General features: G+C 37.3%; 1 protein-coding gene across 4 annotated transcripts in view; it reads right to left on the reverse strand.

The window, feature by feature from the left end:
- LOC148657318 (voltage-dependent L-type calcium channel subunit beta-2-like) overlaps positions 1-23642 on the reverse strand; it is a 168580-nt gene that overhangs the window by 81572 nt on the left and 63366 nt on the right. The window contains exon 1 of one of the 4 annotated variants that reach the window (XM_088643408.1): positions 11289-11709. The exons of the other annotated variants lie outside the window; for them this stretch is intronic. Coding sequence (XP_088499534.1) covers positions 11289-11369 — 81 coding nt within the window. The 5' untranslated portion in view covers positions 11370-11709. Of the gene's footprint in view, positions 1-11288; positions 11710-23642 lie in introns of those variants that run through there. 4 annotated transcript variants of the gene reach the window in all.

Raw genomic sequence — 23642 nt, forward strand, 5'->3', positions numbered from 1 at the left:
TTTTATGCTATTATTCTCACACATCAGAGGCAGGTTCGTCACTATTTCACAAGGCAGAACTGTGAACACAAGGCTCACTCAACGTACGAAGACATAAAGCAGCCATTCACAACTTGTACAAAAGCTAATCTTTAGAGGCACAGCCCTTTGTTCATGATTCTGGAATTCAAATAATAAAGTAACAAAAGAAGAATGCTACTGTACCTTGGCTTTTCCAGGCATGCTCGTGAAAAACTGCCTGGAAGAAGAGCCTCTCCTGGCTTTTGTTAACCAAGACTATTATAAATTATGCAAAACCCTGGTTTATTTTCAGTGCACAGTGAAAGTAAATACAGACCATACCTTAAAATACACATCAATAGTTAGTCAAAGAGCCTTTGCCACCACAGGTGCTTAATCTATTTTCAAAACGGAAAAAGCTATAATAGATAAAATTATAAAGTCACCTCTTTTAATAAAGTTTTATTATTTGTCATCTTTGGTGTTAGGACTACTGCAGGTATAAACCATTACATTGTTACTTCACATTGTTGTGACTATTGAAGTGTCAATAACAATCTCTAGATACAATGGTTAAAACCTGGCTTGGGTAAACATTTGAAGTTCTTGGAGCTTCAAAGCAAGGAAAGAACTATGATGTTTACCTTAGTACCTTAGTCCTTAGTCTGGGTGTGAGATACATTGATCAAAGGCATCATCTAGTTTACCTTGGTCAATAAAGTTCTGGGTAAATTATTATGTGTCGATTAATAGTCTAGGAATACAGCATAAAACAGGTAGCTTTGGAAGACCTCCAGGAAAGAGGAGGACACAGGAAGGAAAAAAGAAGAGAGACAAGAGAGAGGTGAGGAAGATGGAACATGAGAGCCCCTTGCCCACATCATCGAGAAAGACCAGATCTGAGTTCAATATTTTAACCATGTTAAGAGCACTTGCCATTCTGTTGTTTTTAGGAACCTCTGATTTCCTGAATAACAAATCCCTCAGTTAAAAAGGACCTTAATGGATACATTTTTAGAACAGGGAGATAGGTTTCCCACTAATTTCATAGCGTCCAGATTTATAGAGAGAGATTTAACTGTAGTTCAGATTCTGTTTAGTTTAGAAGACAGATTTATCTCTTCTGTTGGCTTTTGTAGGTGTTATACGCAATATCTGAATACTTGGTAGGAGTCTGAGATTTTTGTGGGTGGTCAGGATGTAGTCCTCTGGAGCACTTGTATTTCGCATGTGTATGTTGCATTTTGTTTAGTGTGTTTTGTTTTTGTTACAAATAGGGGGTTACAATATACTGTTATAGAAATATACAAAAATACTGAAATAATTTACAGAAATCAAAAGTGGACAGACAATATTGAAATGTATGCATGAGGTATATAAAAAGAATACAATAATTGGTCATAACAACTATTTTTTAACATTTATTTCTATATTCAATGAAACTACTCTTCTGCCTGTGAAAATTGAAATAAAATACATGATATGTTTCTTAGCAGAATATGTTCCTGGTTAAGTACCACCAGCATTTTTAATATTATACAAATATATAATGAATAACGAATTCTCATATTTAGGTGCTATTCTAGAAAGCTACCACTTACATTCTTCCATTCTTCTCAAGTGCTCTGAATTTAAGTGCTTACGCACACACAGTAATGCAGTAATATTTCACCACAGTAATGCAGGTCTGATTATTCTGCAATCTCTTCTGACCCAGCTTTGAACACCTGAGCATTAGGACAGATCCTTTTCATGCTACAAATTAGCAAGCATCATTCTGCATTATCATCAATTCACCATCATTCACCAACAACTCCCCTTCAATTTCATGATGGAAGAAACTACAGTATACAGCAAATAGAAGTTTTGAAGTGTGTCAAATTCTAAACTTGGTTTTGTAGACATGATTTTGATATAAATTGGATAAGACTTGTACAAAACATATTACAATAATGAAAAAATCTATTGTTAGAACTAAATTCAATGGAGGACAAAGGCCTTAAGAGTCCTCTTGTATTTCAGGATGTTCAGGGCTGACTTACACAAATAAACCCCAGACTCTCAGGGGTATTGTTATAATCCATGAAACTGCAGCCACAGATACAGTTCTCCTTTCAGTTCAGCTCATACAAAATCCTGCCAGCTGCAGAGAGAAGAAGATACTTTTCTAATCCTAGCTCACAGCCCCTTTATTTTTAAGAGACTACAGGCAGTAAAAATGCCAGGCAGGAAGGAAGGCACACTTTACTCCTGGATGTAGAACAAAAATATTGCTAAAGGAACCTGACAGGCATAATCATTTCAGACCTAAAACCTAACAACTAGAATGCAGTTCACAGAACCATAAATTAACAAATTAACTCAAATGTTCTCACTATGACTTGTTAGGATGTACATGTGCTCAATATGCTTAGAAGAACAGAACTAAAAATGTCATTTTTAATTACACACATTACATACACATTATGTATCCAAAAATACATAATGGTTGGGTATGGTATACATTATTCCAATTGTCGTCTCTTTCATTCCTAAAAAGCTCAGGAATACAACCACATTCTGCACAGTTACATCATCTCACATATTTGCAAGAGATAAATGTTTTTGTGTAACATGTTTTCATTGTTCTTCATGTGCTCCTTTCCATAGTTGCACATTTTCTGTATCTAGTAAAGAACATTTGTTTCTGTGCTAGTTAATTTTATTTACTTAATTTGGTTTAGGAAAAAAGTCTAATTGATTACGTACTGTATGTCAACAATTGTTAACGCAGAAAATATACAGATCTTCTGTGCACCCTCGTCAGAAATAAATCAAACGAAAATTTCCCTTTAATATGACTTGCTGAGATTTAATAATAATAATAATAATAATAATAAAAAACTATTTTATATAGTGCCTTTAAAGGTGGCTTCTCAAAGCGGTTTACAGAATGACAACAACAATAATTAAAAACAATACACAAGATAAAACAAAATTACAATATATAGAGGAGACAATGGATGGTGGTACTAAGAAAAGCAGAGGGGTGAATAATGGAACCAGTTAAGGCTTTTCTAAAGAAGAGGGTTTTGAGTCGTGATTTGAAGGAGTTTAGAGAAGGTGACTCTCTGATATCCATGGGGAGAGAGTTCCAGAGCTTGGGGGCATAACAGGAGAAGGCCCTGTCACTCATACAATGTAGATGGGCTTAGGGGACAGTAAGGAGAGCAGAATTAGAAGAGCGAAGACTGCGAGGTGGGGAGTAGGGCGATAATAGTTCAGATAGGTACTGAGGTGCCAAGCCATGCAGAGCCTTATAGGTGAGCATGAGGATTTTAAAGTCTACACAGAATTTGACCGGAAGGTTAAATTTAAATGGGAACCATCAGAGTATTGATGATTAAAGATGTGATGATCAATAATCATTATAACTGATAATTAAAAATCATTATAACTAAAATGATCCTCCTATTAGTAAAGTTATTGGTACACGTTTTCAACTTTAATTGAGGACTCTGGACCTTCTTCTTGTTCATAAAATAAACTAGAAAGTTATATATTCATTATAATAATAAATAAATAACTGTTAAAGAAATGTATTTTTTTCATTTCATGCCTTTGTGTGAACACGGTTAATTTGTGTGTTGGCAATGCACAAGACCACTATGTGATCAATCTGAACACTTACACTTAAAATCAAATCAAAAAGGACTGTTAAAGAAGGGCAATTAAAATACTTTTGGTTTGTTCTTGCTTCAGTCCACAGAAATATTTTTTATATTGACATTTTTACTTCTGAGTAAGGATTGGGTAACTTTTGAAACAGAAATATAATAAGGAATATTTTAAGCAAATCTGAAATATAGATTTTATTAAACTACTTCACAAATCATACTGTCAGTTTAATTTGGCTTTAACAAACAAGATCATTACAATATTAAACACCTCATTAAAAGCTGGGGTGCAGCTGTCATGTTATTAGAACAATAGGACTCAAAAAGAAACTATTGTACTTTGTCGGACTTGGTGTATTTATAAAATGCCCTGTCAAAAAAACACTTCTATTGAAGAACCATTTTTGTTCCCAATAATTATAGAATCTTTTCTAATATAACATTTTATTTTCCCCAAGTAATACTGGCATGCCAATAAGTAAACTGTTCTCCAAAGTAGCTTACCTACTTAAAGCAGAATTCACAGTTCCAGTTCCTAATTAATCGGAAATCCACCTGTGCTGACCTATATGTTGAAGTAATTAGATGATAGTGCATTTCAGGTGCGTGATTAGCAGAGTGTCAGGGTTAGATAAAAGGAGATGCCTATTAACCCTACTGTAACTCTCCCAAGCCCTTAGGCAACCGGATATCTCCTGTGCTGACAGCCCTGCCACAGGCAGAATCCCAGCTAACATCCCCAGTTTAATTGTCTAAGGTCAGATCATCCTATCATATCTTCGACAATGTATGTGAAAATTAAGAGAACATTGCAACAAAGAGTGTCAAACAGCTGGGAATGCATCACAAATTGTCCTTTACTCTCTCTGAATATCTGATTAATGCTCATATTGCAATCCAAACCAGAAAAATTTTCACATTTGAAGGAAGAAGACCACAGTTTACTTTTGGTGCATTTTTCAGATGGATGGAAAAATAAAAAAGAGAATTCTTGATATTAATATATTGCATAAGAAAATCATTGAGCTAGCAAAGTGGCTTAAACACAGATGAAAACTGATGGATGACCTTTCTCATTAGTCTTTTAGGACTGCTGCATCTGGACAGTTTATTTTCTTATTATTGTCAGGTGTCAATGGACATTTTCATAAACAATGGACATTTTCATAAAATACATGTTAATATAATCACTTCATTTTTATATTTTCTTATAAAAAAATCTGAAACTGGATCAACTATTATGTGTGACACAAAGCAACAATCAGGATCAAAAACTCTAACATGGTAATCATATTTGGTTGATAATCCAGTTACTCCTTGTTAGCTGCATTAGCACAGTACCAAAGGGCATCCCTGTTTATGTACATGAAAGAATTCAGACGTAGTTATGACAGTTGTTCTGGATTTATCTTACTGGCACCAAAAGCTAAATGTCTTGCAAACAGACCCCTCTTGATTAATCCATTGTAAGGGTAAAATATTGCAGAAAGAAATGCATCCATCCGAAGTGGAATAATGAATAATGAAAATGAAATTTAATAGTGACATCAATATAAATCCACAAATAATTGTAAGGTTTGTCAAATCAGGAAAAAGTGATCACAAATACCACTCTACACAAATTAAACATCCCAGTCCACCCACAACTTCATATCTGATGAGAAAGCGAGCATTTGAAGTTAGAGCAATGCAGCATTTCACAGAAGAAGCAACTAACTCTTCAGGTCCTCCTTGATAGTCTTGGTGAAAATCATTCTTTGGTTTCACTGTACGTTCTGAAAACACTATGATAACAAATACCTATAATTAGCAGCTGGAGTTAAAAACAATATTTGATAATATATACAAAAACCTAACAAGGTGGTTAAAAAAACATTCATCAGTTTTCATCTTCTAGAGTCTAACTAAACAAAAGCTTCCCTCAAAAATAATTTCTGAAAACCCACAAAAAGCCTCAGTGTTCGCTCACATTAACCCTTAGATTGTACACCAGATTCTGCCTTGATAAACACAGCTGCTATGGTATTGCAGGTTCAAAATCATAATAAAAGCAGGCTATCACAATGTTTAACACCAAAAAAGCTCAATGGATCAAAGTACTGCTGCTTAATTTACCTAATGCAAATATGTTCACTGGTCGCTGTGCTGGTAATGAGAAGGCCTTTGGCAAAAGAGTGAAAGAAAGCTAGCAGCTGATTAATCTGCTTTCTAATCTCTGAACTCCATCTGTTTTTAGACAACATTCACTGATGAACCTAGCTTAGGATACAAAACAGCTACTAAGACTCATCAGAACACTGGACTATGGTATACACCTTAATTTAAACTTTTCTACACCAGCCAATCATAACATGAAGCTCTTCTGTGTACAGTAGAGTACAGTTGTTCTTAGAAACATACAAAAGGGCACTTTTTCAAATTTATGGTAAAGACCAGTTAAAAATCTTATTTTTCCAAATACCACATTTGCTGACTTCACTGAAAATATAAGTGGAAGCTATAAGAATTTTAAATTTACCCAAAATAATAACCTCATATTACAGACAAATTTTGGTCCAGAAGAAACAACACAATCTTGTCATATTAATAATTTTATTATAATGAGCATTTCACAAGAAAGACAGAATCCATCCAGTTTCTCCCAGTAGTTAAATGTTAGCTTTCCGTATTTAGTCATGCTCATAGACAAAGCCATGAATCTCGATACAGATGTGCATCTACTCCATTTTGCATGTGGTGTTTTGTTGAAGCTGAATTTCAACGTCACAACTAGTCACTAACATGATCTCACTGTAAGTCTTCTTCTTCTTCTTTTTCACAGCCTTAGTCCCAGACTGTCCTGGGGTCAGCTGCTTTGGTTGCTCTTCTCCATTTGTCTCTGTCGAGCACATCTTCCTCACTCACTTCACATACCTCCATATCTTTTCTCACACAATCTATCCATCTCTTTCTAGGCCTGCCTCTTCCTCTGTTACCTTCCACCTCAAATTCCATTACCCTCTTTGTTACTTCCTCAACGTCCCTCCTCATGATATGTCCATACCACCGTAACCTCGCTTCTCGCATCTTCTCAACCACATCCACCACCCTACATCGTCTACGGATTTCTTCATTTCTGATCTTATCCTTCATTGAAATCTGCAGAATCCATCTCAACATCCTCATTTCAGTTCTTCTCATCAAGTTCTCTTCCCTCTTTCCAACTGCCAAGCATTCAGCTCCATATAGTAATACAGGTCTAATCACAGTCTTGTACATTTTGCACTTTAACTTTCTGGGAATTTTCCTGTCACAGATTATTCCAGTTATTTCTCTCCACTTGTTCCATCCAGCTTTCACTCTTTGTTTTACTGCCTCCAGTGTTTCTCCTCCCTTTACCAGTTTTGATCCAAGGTATTTAAAGTCATCAACTTGTTTCAGTTTTCCTCCATTTGTCTCCTCAACATTGGTCATAGTATCTCCTCTTCTCTCCATTACCATTATTTCAGATTTTTCTGCATTCATTTTCAGTCCACCCTTTTCCAGACTCCTCTGCCATTTGAACACTTTCTCCTGTAGTTCTACTTCTGAGTCTGCCATCAGTGCCACATCATCAGCAAAGATGAGTTCCCAAGGCACTTCTGTTCTTACCTCCTCTGTCAGTGTGTCAATAATGTTTATGAAAAGGAAAGGACTTAGTGCTGATCCTTGGTGTACTCCAACTGTGATTTCAAACTCTTTTGTCTCTCCCTGTTGTGTTATCATCTTTGTAGTTGTATCTCTATAGGTTGCTTGAACTAACTTCACCATGCTTTCTGGTACTCCTTTCTTCCTCAAGCACCAATACACCACCTCTCTGGGCACACGGTCATATGCCTTCTCCAAGTCCAGAAAGGCCACATACAGCTTTTTCCCTTTCTCTAGTGTCTTCTCCTGTAACTGTCTCATCACAAAAATGGCATCTGTTGTGCTTTTCCCCGCTGAGAATCCAAATTGTGAGTTGTGGATCCTGATTATCTTCCTGAGTCTCTTGTCCAGGATTTTTTCCAGGATTTTCAATCCATGTTCCAGAAGTTTTATTCCTCTATAGTTTTTACACTCCATTGGGTCTCCTTTCTCCTTGTAGATGGTAACCATACTGCTTTTTGTCCATTCTTCTGGAATTCTCTCTTCCTTTGCAATATTGTTTAGCAATCTCGTCAGCCACTGAATCCCCTCTTCATCGAGGTTCTTAAAGTGTTCTGCTGCTATTCCTGATGGTCCAGTTGCTTTGCCCACTTTCATCTCTTTGATAGCTTCTGTCACTTCCTTTACTGAAATTTCTTGGATTGGTCCACACACTACGTCTGCCTCCACTAGGTTCTCCCTCTCATTTTCTACATTTAACAGATTTTTGAAGTACTCCAGCCATCTTTGCTTGATCTGTTCTTGTTTAATCAAGACTCTGCCTTCTCCATCCTTGAGTACCGCCACCCGGATAATATCTTTTTTCTGTCTCGCTCTATGTTTAGCAATCTTGTAGATTTGGTCCTCTCCTTCCTTTGTTTCAAGTTTCTCATACCATTCTTTCCAGGCTCTTTCCTTTGCTCTTGCTACACTTCTTTTTGCTACCTTCTTTAGTCTCTTATATTCTTGTAATTCTCCAGTGCCATCTTTCAGTGCCTTGTATGCTTTTTTCTTTTCCTTCAGTGTTTCCTGAACTTCCATATCCCACCACCACTCTTCATTTTCCCTCGGTCTGCCTCCTCTTGTCTTTCCACAAACCCTGGTAGCAGCCTCTTCTAGGATGTGGCTCATCTCAGTCCACTCTTCTTCAACTGAAGGCTCCTCTGTTTCCTCTGTGTTGTTTTTCATTTCTTTCACCAGCCTGTTGAAATCTACTTTGTTTTCTCTCAGTTTCCACACTTTTGTTCGTGCTGGGTGTTTCCTCTGCCTTATTCTTCGCTCCTTCAATATTGTGATGTCCATCACCAGTAGCCTGTGTTGTCTGGTAACAGCCTCATAGGGCAGGACTTTAGCATTTTGGACTTTCGCTCTATCAATTCTTCTCACTAATATGTAATCTATTTGGGTATCATGGCCTCCACTCCTGTATGTCACCTTTTGCTCATAATTCTTCGTGAACCCTGTGTTCACTGCAAACAATTCAAGAGCTTGGAGTGTTTCTAGTAGCCTTCCTCCTTCTTCATTTCTTGTATCTTGTATCCCTCTCCTAGGTGTCTTGAGCTGTTTCCTTTCCACTTGGTTTCTTGCACACACAAGATCTCCACTTTTCTCCTTGCCATAGTTTCAACCAATTCTCTCCCTCTCCCTGTCATGGTGCCAACATTCCAACTCCCCACTCTCATTGACTTAACATTCCTTCCAGGCCCCTTCACCTTGTTTCTTTTCTGTAGCCCCCACTCTACAGTTTTCCCCACAGTAGCATAATTTCCATTAGTACCCTGTTGGGACACAGCACTAATGGCGGACGTTGTTAACCCGGGCCCCGGCCGATCCGGTATGTGCTTTGTGTTCTTTGCAACCATGGTTTTGGCAAGATGGTTTTACGTCGGATGCCCTTCCTGACACAACCCTTTTAGTCGCCTCTTACGACAGGCAGGGATACCCAGGAGGTATTCTGATCCCCCTCCCGAGGGAAATGATCTCACTGTAAGTATGAGTCTATTTTTCTGTAGCAGTTATGACCAAATGCAGGTGCTGTCCTTGAAAAAAATCCGAATGACGTTTTACTGGGTTAAAGGACAAACTGGGGCTATGTGTGGTGCATCAGGGTTCTAGGGTTCAGGTCCCATTTCAACTTCAGCATCTGCATCACGTTTGCATGTATCTTCTCAAGAGACCCAGGTTTCCCTCCAACTCCCAAGGTCATGCTGACTAGACCTGATTGGCTGTTCAAAATCACTTCTTTCCCTCCTGCCATTTCTCAGACGACAGCAGCCATGCGCTTTCACTTCCACCTTCTGCTACGTTGTGACACTCACCAAGAAAAGTGGCTTTCTGATAACTGATGGATGGAAACTGACAACACACAGAGAGACACTCACTTTTCTGCAGAGAACAAGCAGATTAAATACATCCACACCCTTACAACTGGCACATCACAAAGAGATCAATCACAAGAATGTTCTGCTCCAACAGATTTTAAAGACCAAGTAATGAAAAGAAATACTGTATACTTGGGTCTCAAAACAGCAAGGAACTTTCTTTCACCATCCATACACATACAGTTTTACTGCATTTTCACAAAATTACATAGCATTAGCATTGTTTGCTTATGGAGTTAAAATACACACTTCATTTGACTTTGGATCTCTTCTAATGACTGATAGGAGCATCTGTTTCAACAGCAGGCCCAATCAAATTACATAATGATAACATTCACTTTAGATGAACTAGAAATAATTAGAGCAACTAATATCTAATTGAAATCGCACAAATTCCACAATAGTATAATAAATAAAAAAACAAAAATGAAGAAACAAAATCGAATGTTTTTACAGAGGGAATATAAACTTTCCCACAACTTTTATATTTGAATGTAAAGAAAACCTTCAAGGAATGTAGCCAGTACTATACAAGGCATGCACACAATAGATAATTTCTAAATCCACTGTATTATTCTAATCATTGCTTTTATATTAATACTATTCTCCATTATATTAGCGTTCTGGGCTGTACTCTATGTAAAACATACCATACAGTATGTTTACTATATCTTTGTGCTTTAACAACTAGAAGCATAATATAAAATAAAAACAATAAGAGCAAATTACTTCACATTTAATGCATTTTACATAAAGTAAAAGCATAAATACTATATTTTGTTTACCTTACAATCCCACAAAGTCTTATATGTGACAAAATAAACAACAAGGCCTCAAAAGTAAGGACCACCTTTTGCCTTATAGGAATTAGTACAGGGTTTTCGTTTCTTGGTGTTGTGAAAAATTCATTACAGTTCCAATATTAAGTAATTAGCTGCAAAAAATAATTACTGTCCTACTTTACAATTTTGTTTGATTTTCTCATTAACTGATTTCCTTTATCAGTAATGTGATCTATACTAGTCACTGATTTCATTCATTTTTTTATTATGCAACAATCATCTACACAAAAATCATAGGATTTCTTTTTAATGATCTGGGAAGTCTCCATTAAAGAAAATGGAACACTGAAAGACTTTTTATTCCAACATCACTGAATTCTGTAGTCAACGTCAATGAAAAACATAATGCACCAAGAAAAACATCATAGATTACTGTATATATCTGAAGCACCTACACAATCTAGGAGGCAAGCTGTTTTACCGTCACCTGTAAATATAAACTGAAAATCTGGAGTATGGAGTCACCAAAACCACCCAAAGAATACAAACCTATTATCAATATCACAAACTTTTCCATCTACTACCCGTCAATCACGTTCAATATAACGTTGAATAACAAGACCCCCCCCAAAGTCACACACTTGCAAATTACTTTTTTCTAATTCGGGCTACAGAATGTATCCAACGAAAAGAAGTTGACTAACCAAATCAGATGAGATTAACTACAGGATATACTACAAATCCCAAATATAAAAAAAGCAGTAAACAACAAAACAAACACACCCATCCCTCCTCCTGCTTCCTCTCCAGATATCTGTACTTACCCAGGAGACATTTTTACTCTTGGGTGTTTTGAGCATGGCAACATGCGGCGTTAGAATAACCAAAAACAGCCCGACCAGCATGGAAGGGACATCCACTTCTCGAGACTTCACCAGAAAGCGTGGAGTTTCTGCGTCTGGCAGGTAAGGACAGGGCGGGTATCAGGAGAGGCACCGATCAGCTGAGCCATTAGTATCTTCTCCAACATTCAAATCCAAAGCCTGAAATAACACCAACATCTGCCTGGTCCAACTGACATCCAATTAAAACTGGCAGCGACAAAATAAAAATGGAACGAAAACAACACCGTGTATTCCCCACAGTACGTCTGTGTTGCCAAAAGAAAAAAAAAGTGGCATCTTCTTCCTCTTCTTCTTCCTTTGCTTCTTGCCAGACGATTATGTATTCACAGTCTGTATGAATATGCAACGTCACATTAGCTTTGACCCTCCTGCTGTGCTGGAGCAGTACCCAATCACTCACCAAGCTTTAATGAAAACTCTGATGCTGAGCTTACGAGAGTATTAAGACATAAATACCAAAGGGAGTAGCATTGGGAGGACCTTGAAGACTTGTTACTGCTGGCAGGTGATTGGTATCGGCTCACAGGCTAGTCATATACAACCTCCAGCTGCCCAGGGAGATGGTGGAAAGAGCAGTGGTAGCCCTCAAGCTCCTCACTAGGTGGTAATAATGTATCCAAACGTGTTGCTGCAAGCTGCTCACTCCTACATAGATTCATAGACTCCCCCTTTGTGTTACCACTGATGCATTTTTTTTCCAGGTGCCTGCTCTTGGCTGCTGCTTGTTACACACGACACCTGTTGTCACTGTGCCCTATAATGAAAGACAGGTAACCTAACAACCAATAACATTTCAGCTGGAGGCAAAGAGAAAAACCACTGACAAGGTTGAGGCAAGGGCTAGAAATCACTTTCCCAGCTTCTGTCTCTCTCTCACCCCCCTCCTCTCTCTCTCTGCCCTTCTGTCCCTTTGCTTTTACCTCATGTCAATCCAGATTACCTAAGCAGATCCAGGCTAAATTTTGCAACTATCACTAGTGATTAGTGTGAGTTGATTGAAAGAGGATTATGTGAGTGGGCCTGCTCCCTCAGCTTGCAGGGCCGGAATCACAGTGTTTGAAAACGTGTTATTTCATGGACTGTAACCCCTCCCAATACCCATAACCCCCCTCCCAAATCCAAAAGCACACACGTAACCTCCACTGAGTTAAAGACCGTAGCTTGTGGAATAGACCAGTTTCAAAGGAAATAAATGCTAGTGAGTCAGTTTATTGTCCATAAGAATACAATCAAAAAGTGAGTAAACACACGTACACATGCACACACAGCAGTGACCTAGTGAACTGACAGGCACATTATTTATTACTTTTGTATTAACTTAGACATGAGGCAACGAGAAACTGCCAGATGTCCACAAAATAATCATAATAAGGCATCTAGTATGCTGCTGTTCCATGGTTTCCAATTATTTGTTGTACAAATCACAAATAATATTAATTCTAATGTAAGGAAATGTAAGATAATTCAATGGTTTACTTTGGGTAGTTATGTATCCTTTAGAAAAAAGTAGTAAAAACAACATTACAACTGCAAATTGATTAAATATAGACAAATATTATTACAGCTACTGTACATTTACACATGCTGATGTTAATTTGGGATCAGTAATGATTAACTGAGTATGAGCAGCTATATCATCAGCAGCCAATACCAGCAGCCATATCACCCTGCAACTCACAACTCGCAACCCACTGAAGCTAAGCAGCTGTGATACCTGGATGGGAGACCTCCTGGGAAAAACTAAGGTTGCTGCTGGAAGAGGTGTTAGTGGAGCCAGCAGGGAGCGCTCATCCTGTGGTCCATGTGGGTCCTAATGCCCCAGTATAGTGACGGGGACACTATACTGTAAACAGGTGCCATCCTTCGGATGAGATGTAAAACCGAGGTCCTGACTCTCTGTGGTCATTAAAAATCCCAGGGCGTTTCTCGAAAAGAGCAGGGGTGTAACCCCGGCGTCCTGGCCAAATTTCCCATTGGCCCTTACCAATCATGGCCTCCTAATAATCCCCCTCTATGAATTGGCTATATTACTCTGCTCTCCTCCCCACTGATAGCTGATGTGTGGTGAGCGTTCTGGCGCACTATGGCTGCCGTCGCATCATCCAGGTGGATGCTGCACATTGGTGATGGTGGTCGTTGGGAGTCCTCATTACCTGTAAAGTGCTTTGAGTGGAGTGTCCAGAAAAGTGCTATATAAGTGTAAGCAATTATTATGAGTAACTACATACTTTGTGAATTAAAAATGACCCACACTGACATGTACAGTATGAAGTCCAAGAAAACTCATGAATTAAGTACTTTCGTTTAACATGGTGGTGCAGTGGTTAGAATTGCTGCCTTGCAGCACTGGGGTTCTGGGTTCAATTCCTGCGCTGCTCTCTGTGTGGAGTTCATCTGTTCTCCCCGTGATCAAATGGGTTTCATCAGGGTGCTCCAATTTCCTCTCACAGTCCAAAAACATACCGGTTAGTTAATTGGCTTCTTGGTGTGAGTTTGCGCATATTTGTCTCTGTATGTCTGGCCTCCAATGGACTGATATCCTGCCGAGCACGTACCCTGTCTTACGCCTGTTACTTGCTTGGACAGGTTCCTGTCCCCTCATGACCCTAAATGGGAGAAGCATTTAGAAAATGGGATGATGGATGGATTATCCAGAATATTATACTACTGTTTAATATAATTGGGAGTTAATTTCCAAATGGTGTTGGACTTCCACACATCTTATATTTCCAAGTGTTACTAGGCTACCTGCTCATCTGTTTCGTTGCAAAGGATGAGGTCATTTTGATGAGTAGAGTGTCAGAATGACCAGCTATGAAGTCTTCCTTGGGACCCTTGTGTACAGGAGAATGGTATTCATGGAGTGGTTCTATCATTCATATTTATGGATAAAAGACTGAAAAATGAATTGTTCTCCTACTATATCACCAAAAAAGTAACACTGAACCTGCCATACCACAATGGCATCTTCCCTTAGACAGCCCTTGCTTATTCTATACTATTCTATACAACTGTACAAGTACTTTGTATCTGTTTTATATACTTAAAGACTTACAGTATGTTTCTATTCCATAGGCCATTTAGTGTTGTACAATTGATGTATCTTTATTATGTTTTGAAGTAAGACGTGCTTTTAATACAAGAGATCACAGACTTTTTTAGAAATTAGAATTGCCAGTACATACCCCAACCCAACAGTTTGGAACAGTTTGGAAACAGGAACAAGGAACTGAGGCCTTTACACTTTCCTCCATAACATACACTTGCAACTCTGACAAGTCTGACAAGGGATACTATATCAATGATCAAAGCATCAAAACACTTAAGGTAAGACTGTGAACTGAGTTACCTGAGATCCCCAGTAACTACTTCCCCCCCTTATTTAAAACTTCTCAGTGTCTCAGGATTGCTGCTTTAGGCTTCCATCAAAGATCTTCACTATGATAGATAGATACTTTATTGATCCCGTGAGGGAAATTGCAGTGCAACAGCAGCTTAACACAGACAACACAGACACAGTGTAACGAATTATATAATAATAGTACAATACATACAATACAATACAAGAGTTACTCACAGTCCGGACACACAAGAGGAAACTAGAACAGAACAGTACACAGAAAATCGTATCACACGTATGAATATAAATACAGATGTAACCATAGATATAAATATAAATATAAATGTATTGCACAGGTCCCTGGCATATATTGCACAAAAGTGGTTGTAAACGGGAAAAAGAAAAAGAAAAAGAAAGAGAAAGAGAACAGATGTAGCAGTAGATGTGTATATGCGTTTAGTCCAGAAACAGGTCACTGTCGCTGTTGCCTCTGCCAAGACGCAAGGTGGATGCATTGTACAGTCTTATGGCAGACGGCAAGAATGACCTCCTGTAGCGCTCCCTGTCGCACCGTGGATGGATCAGTCTATTGCTGAACGTGCTCTTCATTCCTGCAAGCCTGTCATAGAGGGGATGGGAGAAGTTGTCCATGATGGCCTCTAGTTTGGACATCATTCTCCTCTCAGCCACTACCTCCAAGTGGTCCAGGTCAGACCCAATGACAGAGCTTGCTCTCCTGATGAGCTTGTTCAGCCTTTTGGAATCTACTGCTCTAATCCCAGAGCCCCAGCACACCACTGCGTAGAAAATGGCACTCGCTACCACCGACTGATAAAACATGTGTAGCATCCTACTACACACATTGAAGGACCTGAGCCTCCTCAAGAAGTAAAGTCGGCTCTGTCCGTTCTTATAGATGGCCTCGATGTTCTTAGACCATTCCAGTCTATCGTCGATGTGCACTCGCAGGTACTTGTACGAGTCCACCATCTCCACGCCACTCCCATGGATGTAGACAGGAGTAGGTTTGACCTTTTTCCTCCTGAAATCTACCACCAGTTCCTTTGTCTTTGTAACATTCAGTTCCAAGTGGTTCTTGATATGCAGAGCAGTAAATTATTTTATTTAAACATGTGAATTGTGTTTGTAAAAAGTGTGCAGTAAAAATGGAAAAACAGAAATTCACAAAAGTGGAGATTGACATATAAACGTTTTGTTTCTTTTAATTTAAAGACGTAGATGTGGCATTTTACAATCTCTGCTGCAAAACTAACATTTATTAACTTTACACCACATCCTCTACATTCTCTGTTACTCGTTTTCAATCCAAAAAAGCTTAAGGGATTTATTAATTCCCTTTAAGGCCTGTCATTCAGACAAACAAGAAGATTAATTTAGAACAAATGCAACAAACTGAAGGTTGCCTTAAAAATAGCAGAATAAATCAGAATTCTTGAAGTTTCAGACTCAAAATGCGATATTATCAATACTGTCCAATGAATAGAATGGGCTGTTTAAAATCTTAATAGGTTGCAGTAAGAAACAGACGCACACATACAGTACAGTACAAAGACTAGGGATATATTATACATTTTACACATACAGTTCAAAAGCTAACTCTTGGTGCAGGAATTCCATAAAGGGGGGTAATACCCATCACCCATGCAACTATTTTCTGAAACACAATTATTTTTGTAAATAGTAAATGGAAACGTATGAACTTTTGGGGAGACCAGACTAGCCTCATTTCACAGTCAGGTTTTTACCCTCAGTTCTAACACATTGAATTTGACATTTGCAAAAGAATGACAGATTGTCTATAATTTAACATGACCAGAAAGTGAGTCAATGGAAGTGAGTTCTTATGACTTTCCCAAGCATTGTTAGCATCTGTGAAGCAATTTTGATTCTTGTAAAACATGTGTGAACAAGACCTTCCTCTTGATCAGGAGTTATAACTGAAGAAACACTCAAGGAACACACCATGCACAGCAATGTGGAATAGAATCATTTCTTTCCTGGAGATTTCACAAGAGAGGGCTAAAAAGTAGCCAAAATGAACTGATTATAGTGGTAAGCAAATTCACAGTCTAAACAAGCAAGTTATTTGTAATTTCATGGGCCTGTAATTAAATGGCACTCCAAGCAGATTGAACTGCCAATGTTCTTTATTTCTGGTGCACATAACTTTAAAATGCTTAACAGGCAGCATTTTAGTAAGTTCAGAAATACAGTACTGTATATGCAATTCTTGATGGGTCAAGAATTATTACATTACGATTATTTGTTTCCACCAAAACATGATATTGGAACTGCTATAGCAATTTAAACAGTAATTGTCGCTGGATCTGCATATTCAAACTGCAAAATCCACACATAAAATTTTCTTTTATGGATACAAAGATAATGTTACATTTGCTTCAGCATGCAACACTGAGAGGGCTCACAGTTATTGTAATAATAGTACAAAGGAATTTCTCCAGTATCTTCACAAAAATGCTCAACAACTTTCAATGCTCAGTGTACTTTCACTGTTGGGATTTATTGAAGCTTTTTAACTTATTAAGAAGAAGTCTAAATTCCCATTCAGTTTTGAAACATTAGATTAAATAAACTTTAAAATATGTCTCAATTTAAGACAGACAAAATGGCTCTGAGACATACTTAGTTAATGTTCATTGTGTAGTTTCTGATCTAGCTGTTAACAAGAAGGTGTACTCTCTGCCAAGGCAAGACATATTGAGACAGACTGACCTGACTGCAGGACTCTAACTTACACAGCATGGAAACAAGCAGGTCAGCCGATCTCATGAGATTTGAGCTAAAGAAATATTAGCTTATATTTTAAAGAATATTTTAAGACCTGTTCTTTTTTCAAAACTCCCATTGTAAGAAACTACAAAGAAAATTAAAATGGCTTTATATAATGTATAGAAAGGAAGAAAAGCTTTAAAATGCAACCAATTCTACTAGTTCCAACATAAAAATAAGTAAATAGATATTAAAAAAGAAAAATGGTTAAGTCTTGATTTTGAAAGTATTCAAACCTTTGCTTTGCCAAATGTGAAATAAAAGGGGTTCTTATGATTTTAGAATAAAAACATGATCTCTGTGAGGATGCAGATCAGGTAGTGAATAACAAGAAAAGACTCAACCATGAAGAATAAGGAGTTTTCAAAAGAAGTGAGAAATAAAGTAACTGAAAACGGCAGACCAGTAAAAAGGTACAAAATATTGAAGTCTTCAAATATCCTCATGAGCACAAGTGAGATGCTAGACAAAGAGGAAATTGGTTAGGGGTGCTACTGTGAGGCCTACAGCAACTTTGGCCTACAGAGTTAGTCTTTCTGTAGAGTTTAATGGCTGAGATGGAAGAAAATGTCCAAGAGCCAAAACTGTTTGGCACAGTGTCTAGTTACAGGCTCCTCTAACACCTCTACCAGCAGCAACCTTAGTTTTTCCCTTTCCCCTAGGAGGTCTCTCATCCAGGTACTGGATGAGCTCTCATGTGCTGAGCTTCAGTGGGGTGTTATGTATGGAAAGACTTAACCACAAAAAGTTGCAGGTGTAATTGCTGCCAAAGGTGCTTTTACCAAATATTAAGTTAATGGATCTGAATACTTAATAATGTAATCAGCATATTTCATTTTTTTCCCCTTAAGTTCTTTCTGACATTTACTGTAATGTATCTTACACTTTAAAGTCTTAAGTCTAAGAATGCAGGTTTTGAAGAATATTAAAAATATATAAAAATATTTAAAAGTTGTATTGTAATTGTATGCATCATTTTGTAAACATTTTAACATAGAGGGGTCTGAATACATTTACAAAGCACTATATGTTTAATAAAACTTGATTACTTGCAATCATATCAGTTTTACTTCACAGCAAACATCTGTTAAACATCATCCCTCTGTGTTTTATGAACCATTACATTACTGCACAGTTATAATTTATATATGTGATACAGTATCTTGGCCAAGTGAAAAACAAACACCATTACCTCTCCTAGATCTCTGTGGATTTAAACCTAAAAAAATGTCATCTGTTTTCATTTTTATAGCCTTGTACCTTTCCTATATTCATTTCTCTATTTTTTCTACAGATACTAGATACTTCAATTATAAACTTTTCTACATTTTCCATATTTAACATATTAAGAAACTGAACTGACAGCTCTATTGTTCTCAGTTATTACCATCTGAATTCCAATTGCTTGCACACCAATGTGTAAAAACTAATGCACATTAGATATTTGTGCTAATTTTCTTTTATAAAGGCATAACTGTTGAAATAGAAACAAAATGCAATCTACACATTGCCAGTCCACTGAGGATTTTATGAAACCTGGCAACCCCTTCTGACTCACATTAACAAGCTCCAGGTCCCAGGCCTCATTTACACTCTTCCTAGTTCACTTGAGTTCCATAAACATGTATCTAGAGACAGATATTTGAATATACCTGTGTAATTGCACATAAAAAAATTCACACACTGGCCAAATAAAATCCACCATTCTATAATCTTTTGTAGTCTAGTCCTGTCTCATTTTCCAAGAAGGAATGAATTTATTTAAGGCAACAATGAGATGCATACATTGGTATAATTGAAATCTGGTAATTGTTCTGGGAAAGGAAGATGATGGAGGCTCTATAAGGTCAATTCTCACAGTTCACTCAAGATACTGACAAAGTCTGAGAGAGAAAAAGGTTTTTATCACTTTACAGATTTACTCTAAAAAGAGAAACTTCCTTATTTTCATATTTATAAAAGACACTAATATAAACTAAGATCAGAGTTAAGTACATGATAAGCGTTATTTACACAATACTATGGTCTGCACCCTGCTGAGGAGCAGAAGCAGCTGGTGAACGGGGCTGCCCACCCCACCCCCTACTCTCCTGATACTCTGCTCTTGTATATTAACTCATCTTCATCCCATACACCCAGTAATCTGGAGCTGCTCCAGACACGTGCCCCACCAAGGGAGATTATAGTTATTCCCAGCACACGTGTGACTTCTGCTGCAATGCAACCAACTCAACCACAGCACCAATACCACAAACTAAAACTTCACTGATCCATCTTTTGGTTTCTCTGTGTTTTTTAGTCTTACACATGGAGATTATATTAATACTTACATATAACCAAAATCTCAGATATTACAAGGTTGCAATAGTTAGTATTGCCTTGCTAATAAAATCATTTTAAATCAGATGACAGCCCAACAGCACATAAAGGAGAGTGAAATGAGAGGGAAAATAACATTAGAATCATTAAATAGAGGTAATTAAACTTTGAACTGTATTACACTCATATAGCTCTGAATATAAAATGTATGTGTTGGTCTAAAAGCTAAAAAAGCTCCATCATGAAAAGAAAACAACCATATGAGAAATGTTTCCACAGGCAATGCCAGTGGACATTAAACAGATCACACAGCTGTGTACCATATCAGTCCATGTATGATAAGATAAGATCACTTTTATTAGCCATATACAATTTCTTGCATTAGGAATTTGTCTTTTCGCATACCCCAGCTTGTTCTCCATGAGACACACAGGCACACATACAGGGAGAGAGAAGCTTGGGGTCAGAGCACAGGGTCAGCCATTTATACGGTACCCCTGAAGCAGTTAGGGTTAAGGGCCTTGCTCAGGGCCTAACGGAGTGGGATTCCTCTGCCGGCCGCGGGTTCCAGCAACAGGCGTAGATCCTAAGCCGCAGTGCCACCGTTACTGTTAAATAGTTTAACACAATTTTAGAAAAAAAGTGTTAAATGTGTTAAAATGTGTTAAATTCAGCATGTTTGTTGAGGATTAAGGGCTAATCCTCAATAAACATGCTGAATTGAACACATTTTTGCCTGATCATGGTATGCTCTAAAAAGGGCAAGAGGACTCATCTTTGGAGCTATGTAGGCTGTGAAAACATAATGAGTTGTATGGGTCAGAAGAGTGGTTGTGCTGTTAGTGGTATTTGGGACAGCAGCACAACTAGAAAACAGATAAGCTTAGAGCAAAAACTGAATGTGATTTAGTGGCATGTGAACATACAATATTGTCTATGCTGCTTAGCTCGAACAAAGTGGTATTGTGAATCATTCATGCAAATGCAGACAAAATGAATGTACAAATGTGTTAAAACTAGTTAGAACTTAATTGTGTAGTATGTAATTAAAACACTTAAAGTTTAATTATTTGTTTTTCTTAACACTGAACATTTAATTTAGCAATTTGTACTGCCACACTACCTAAACACCAAACTGATTCTAATTGTGGGGTTTCATAAGATGGGGGTGAATGCAGGGAGTCAGCTTTCGCATTTCCTTCCCACAACATTCAAGGAGCATTTCTGAATTACATTTCACTCTTGTTCTCTGTGAAACTAAAATGCCTTTGCATCTGAATGTTATATTAAAATGCCTTTTCTTTCTTTTGTGTAACAGACCTCATCAGAATCAACTAGTATCTTGATTCCAGCAGCACAGAATGCCATGAAAAATTCATGCTCGTCACATGCTGTAAGTCTGCTTTAATCATATTAGCAATTCTACAGTCTTCAAAATAATATATAAATTAAAATAATGGTCTCTCCAGTCCACCATTTAGAGCAAGGATTGAATATAAATTGTGTACTATTACCTCATTCAGTTAAAAAAAAAATATATCCATATTGTCAGTACCATATGTATATCTACATTATTATGTATCATCAAAAATTTTAATATAGTTTTTGTCATATGTATTTTTTACTAACTTGTTTTTACTGTATTAAAATGATTTCCTTTTTTTCCGAAAATGATGACAATTAGGTAATCTATGTGGCAATAATAATAATAATAATAATAATAATAATAATAATAATAATAATAATAATAATAATAAACAGCATGTTCTTTGATTGAAATTAAAGATATTTTGGAATTGGATTTGTAAAAGGGACACCTCAAAAGTTTGTAAGAAAATCTTGCACCTTGAAGAACAGCATTACTGCTGTTCCTAAAAAGCTGCTTTAATGATTAAAAAATATAAATTAAAGATGTCTGGACATTTGAAAGTTTAGTGACCTAGGACTTTTGTTCTAAATTGATTATGTTGTTCTGGAGAGTTCTAGGGACAAAGAAATCAAGAATAACTAATCACATTACACACATACACATACAGAGACAAAGCTGCTCCACAGGGTAGGTCAGTCTCTCACTGTATTTCTCACTAAGAAATACAACAGCCTCACTTTCAGATGTTACAGTATCTGTGTTCCACTTCACTGAACCACTGCAAGCATTTAATGTTTTGAAAGAATAATTCTGTTTTATTACATAATATTACATGATCCTTTAGACGATTAGAAAAGCCAGAGAAGCAGGCATAATTATTCTTCTCACAGAAACACAAAACTTCAGGAGCTGTTAAAGAACAAAACCAAGGTTTTTCATCCCTGAGTTTGGTGTACACTTCTTGCTGAATTGGAGAACACTCCAGTTGTATTATCAATTTCTTAAATGAAGCCTTAAGAGATTAACTAGTTTGCTTAATTGTAAAATTTTAATTGTTCTCAAAGCCTAAACAACTTCCTTTAGTTATGAGTTACTCACACTGAATATTAAATACTCTAGGAATACTGGTCTTCACATAATCAGCTTTCCAACATATAGCTAGGTTTCCAGTATGTTTTGGGGGACACCTGTTTCTGCCTAAAACTCTTTGTATAACAATACTGGACTTTAAATATTCTTCTCCTGAAAGTTACAGATTAAAAGTTAATGAAAAAAATCTACAGTGCTTATGCCTTAAACCTCCAAACATATCAACAAATCTCCAAAACATGTCTAATTAAGCAAATTATAAATTGTATCACTGTAAGGACTCAATTAAGTAATCCATCCATACATTTTCTAATCAATTCGTCCAATACAGGGTCGCAGGGGAGATGGAGTCTATCAGTTAAGTAATTCAGCGCTCAGATACAAACAAAAACAGCAGACAAAACAGTCTCCCAAGAGCACAAGCTGAAAATCTCTACATTAAAGGCATTGAAATTCCCATTGATCAAAGAGAAAAAAGCTTGTATTGGTCTTTGGAATCACTTATATTGTCTTGATACAGTATACTGTCACTGTATACGGTCATTATTATTCAACATACGAAAAAAAATATTTTGATTGTTTTTAAACTATATAGAATCTAAATTAAACATACGTATAATATTGTAGCACCATGTGAGGTGGGCTGAGAACAGCACCTGGGGGTGGGACTATGGGACTGTATATAGTGGGACGGAGGCTAAGAGACAACCTCTTCCCTTCGTGTGTGTGTGTGTGTTAATGTAGGTGCAGCGCTGTAACCCCTGTCCCTGTGTGTGCACCTCTCCCTGGTTCTGGTTAATAAATGTGCCGCTTAACCCCTTTTCCTGAGTCCCATGCCTGCTCCATTCTGAGCCGAACCCCGCGGTCATTACAATATATACATAGAATTTTATTAGTACAATTTTATCTGAGCCCAGCACTGAAACAGCAACTGCATCAGATCCTAAATAATGCACAAGGACAAGCAACCAGATACTGCCTTTGAGGGTGCTTCCTTTTTTGTTTAATGATATTCAACATATTTACCCTTAACCTAGTCTGCTACAGTGGCAGTCCTCAGGAGACCAGTATAGGAAATTATAATGAAGTGTGGCAATGTGGTGGACTTTGTTTTTTCTCAGCATCTAGATTTATTTTATTTTTGATAACAACTAAGAAAATGGACTGTTGTGTTGCCCATATCTTGCTCAAAGCAAGAGCTTTTTGTTAAGTCAAAAATTGCTAAATATTACACTGATAATCCCATAATCTCTTGCTGAAACCTACGGGTGAACTTCATGGACCATTTTTCAAAGAGGGATTTACATGTAATTGTTGTCTAATGCTCTCTTTGGACCAGACATCA

Source organism: Lepisosteus platostomus, chromosome 8, assembly GCF_059453375.1.
Source record: "Lepisosteus platostomus isolate fLepPlt1 chromosome 8, fLepPlt1.hap1, whole genome shotgun sequence".
NCBI classification, from domain to species: Eukaryota; Metazoa; Chordata; class Actinopteri; order Semionotiformes; family Lepisosteidae; genus Lepisosteus; species Lepisosteus platostomus.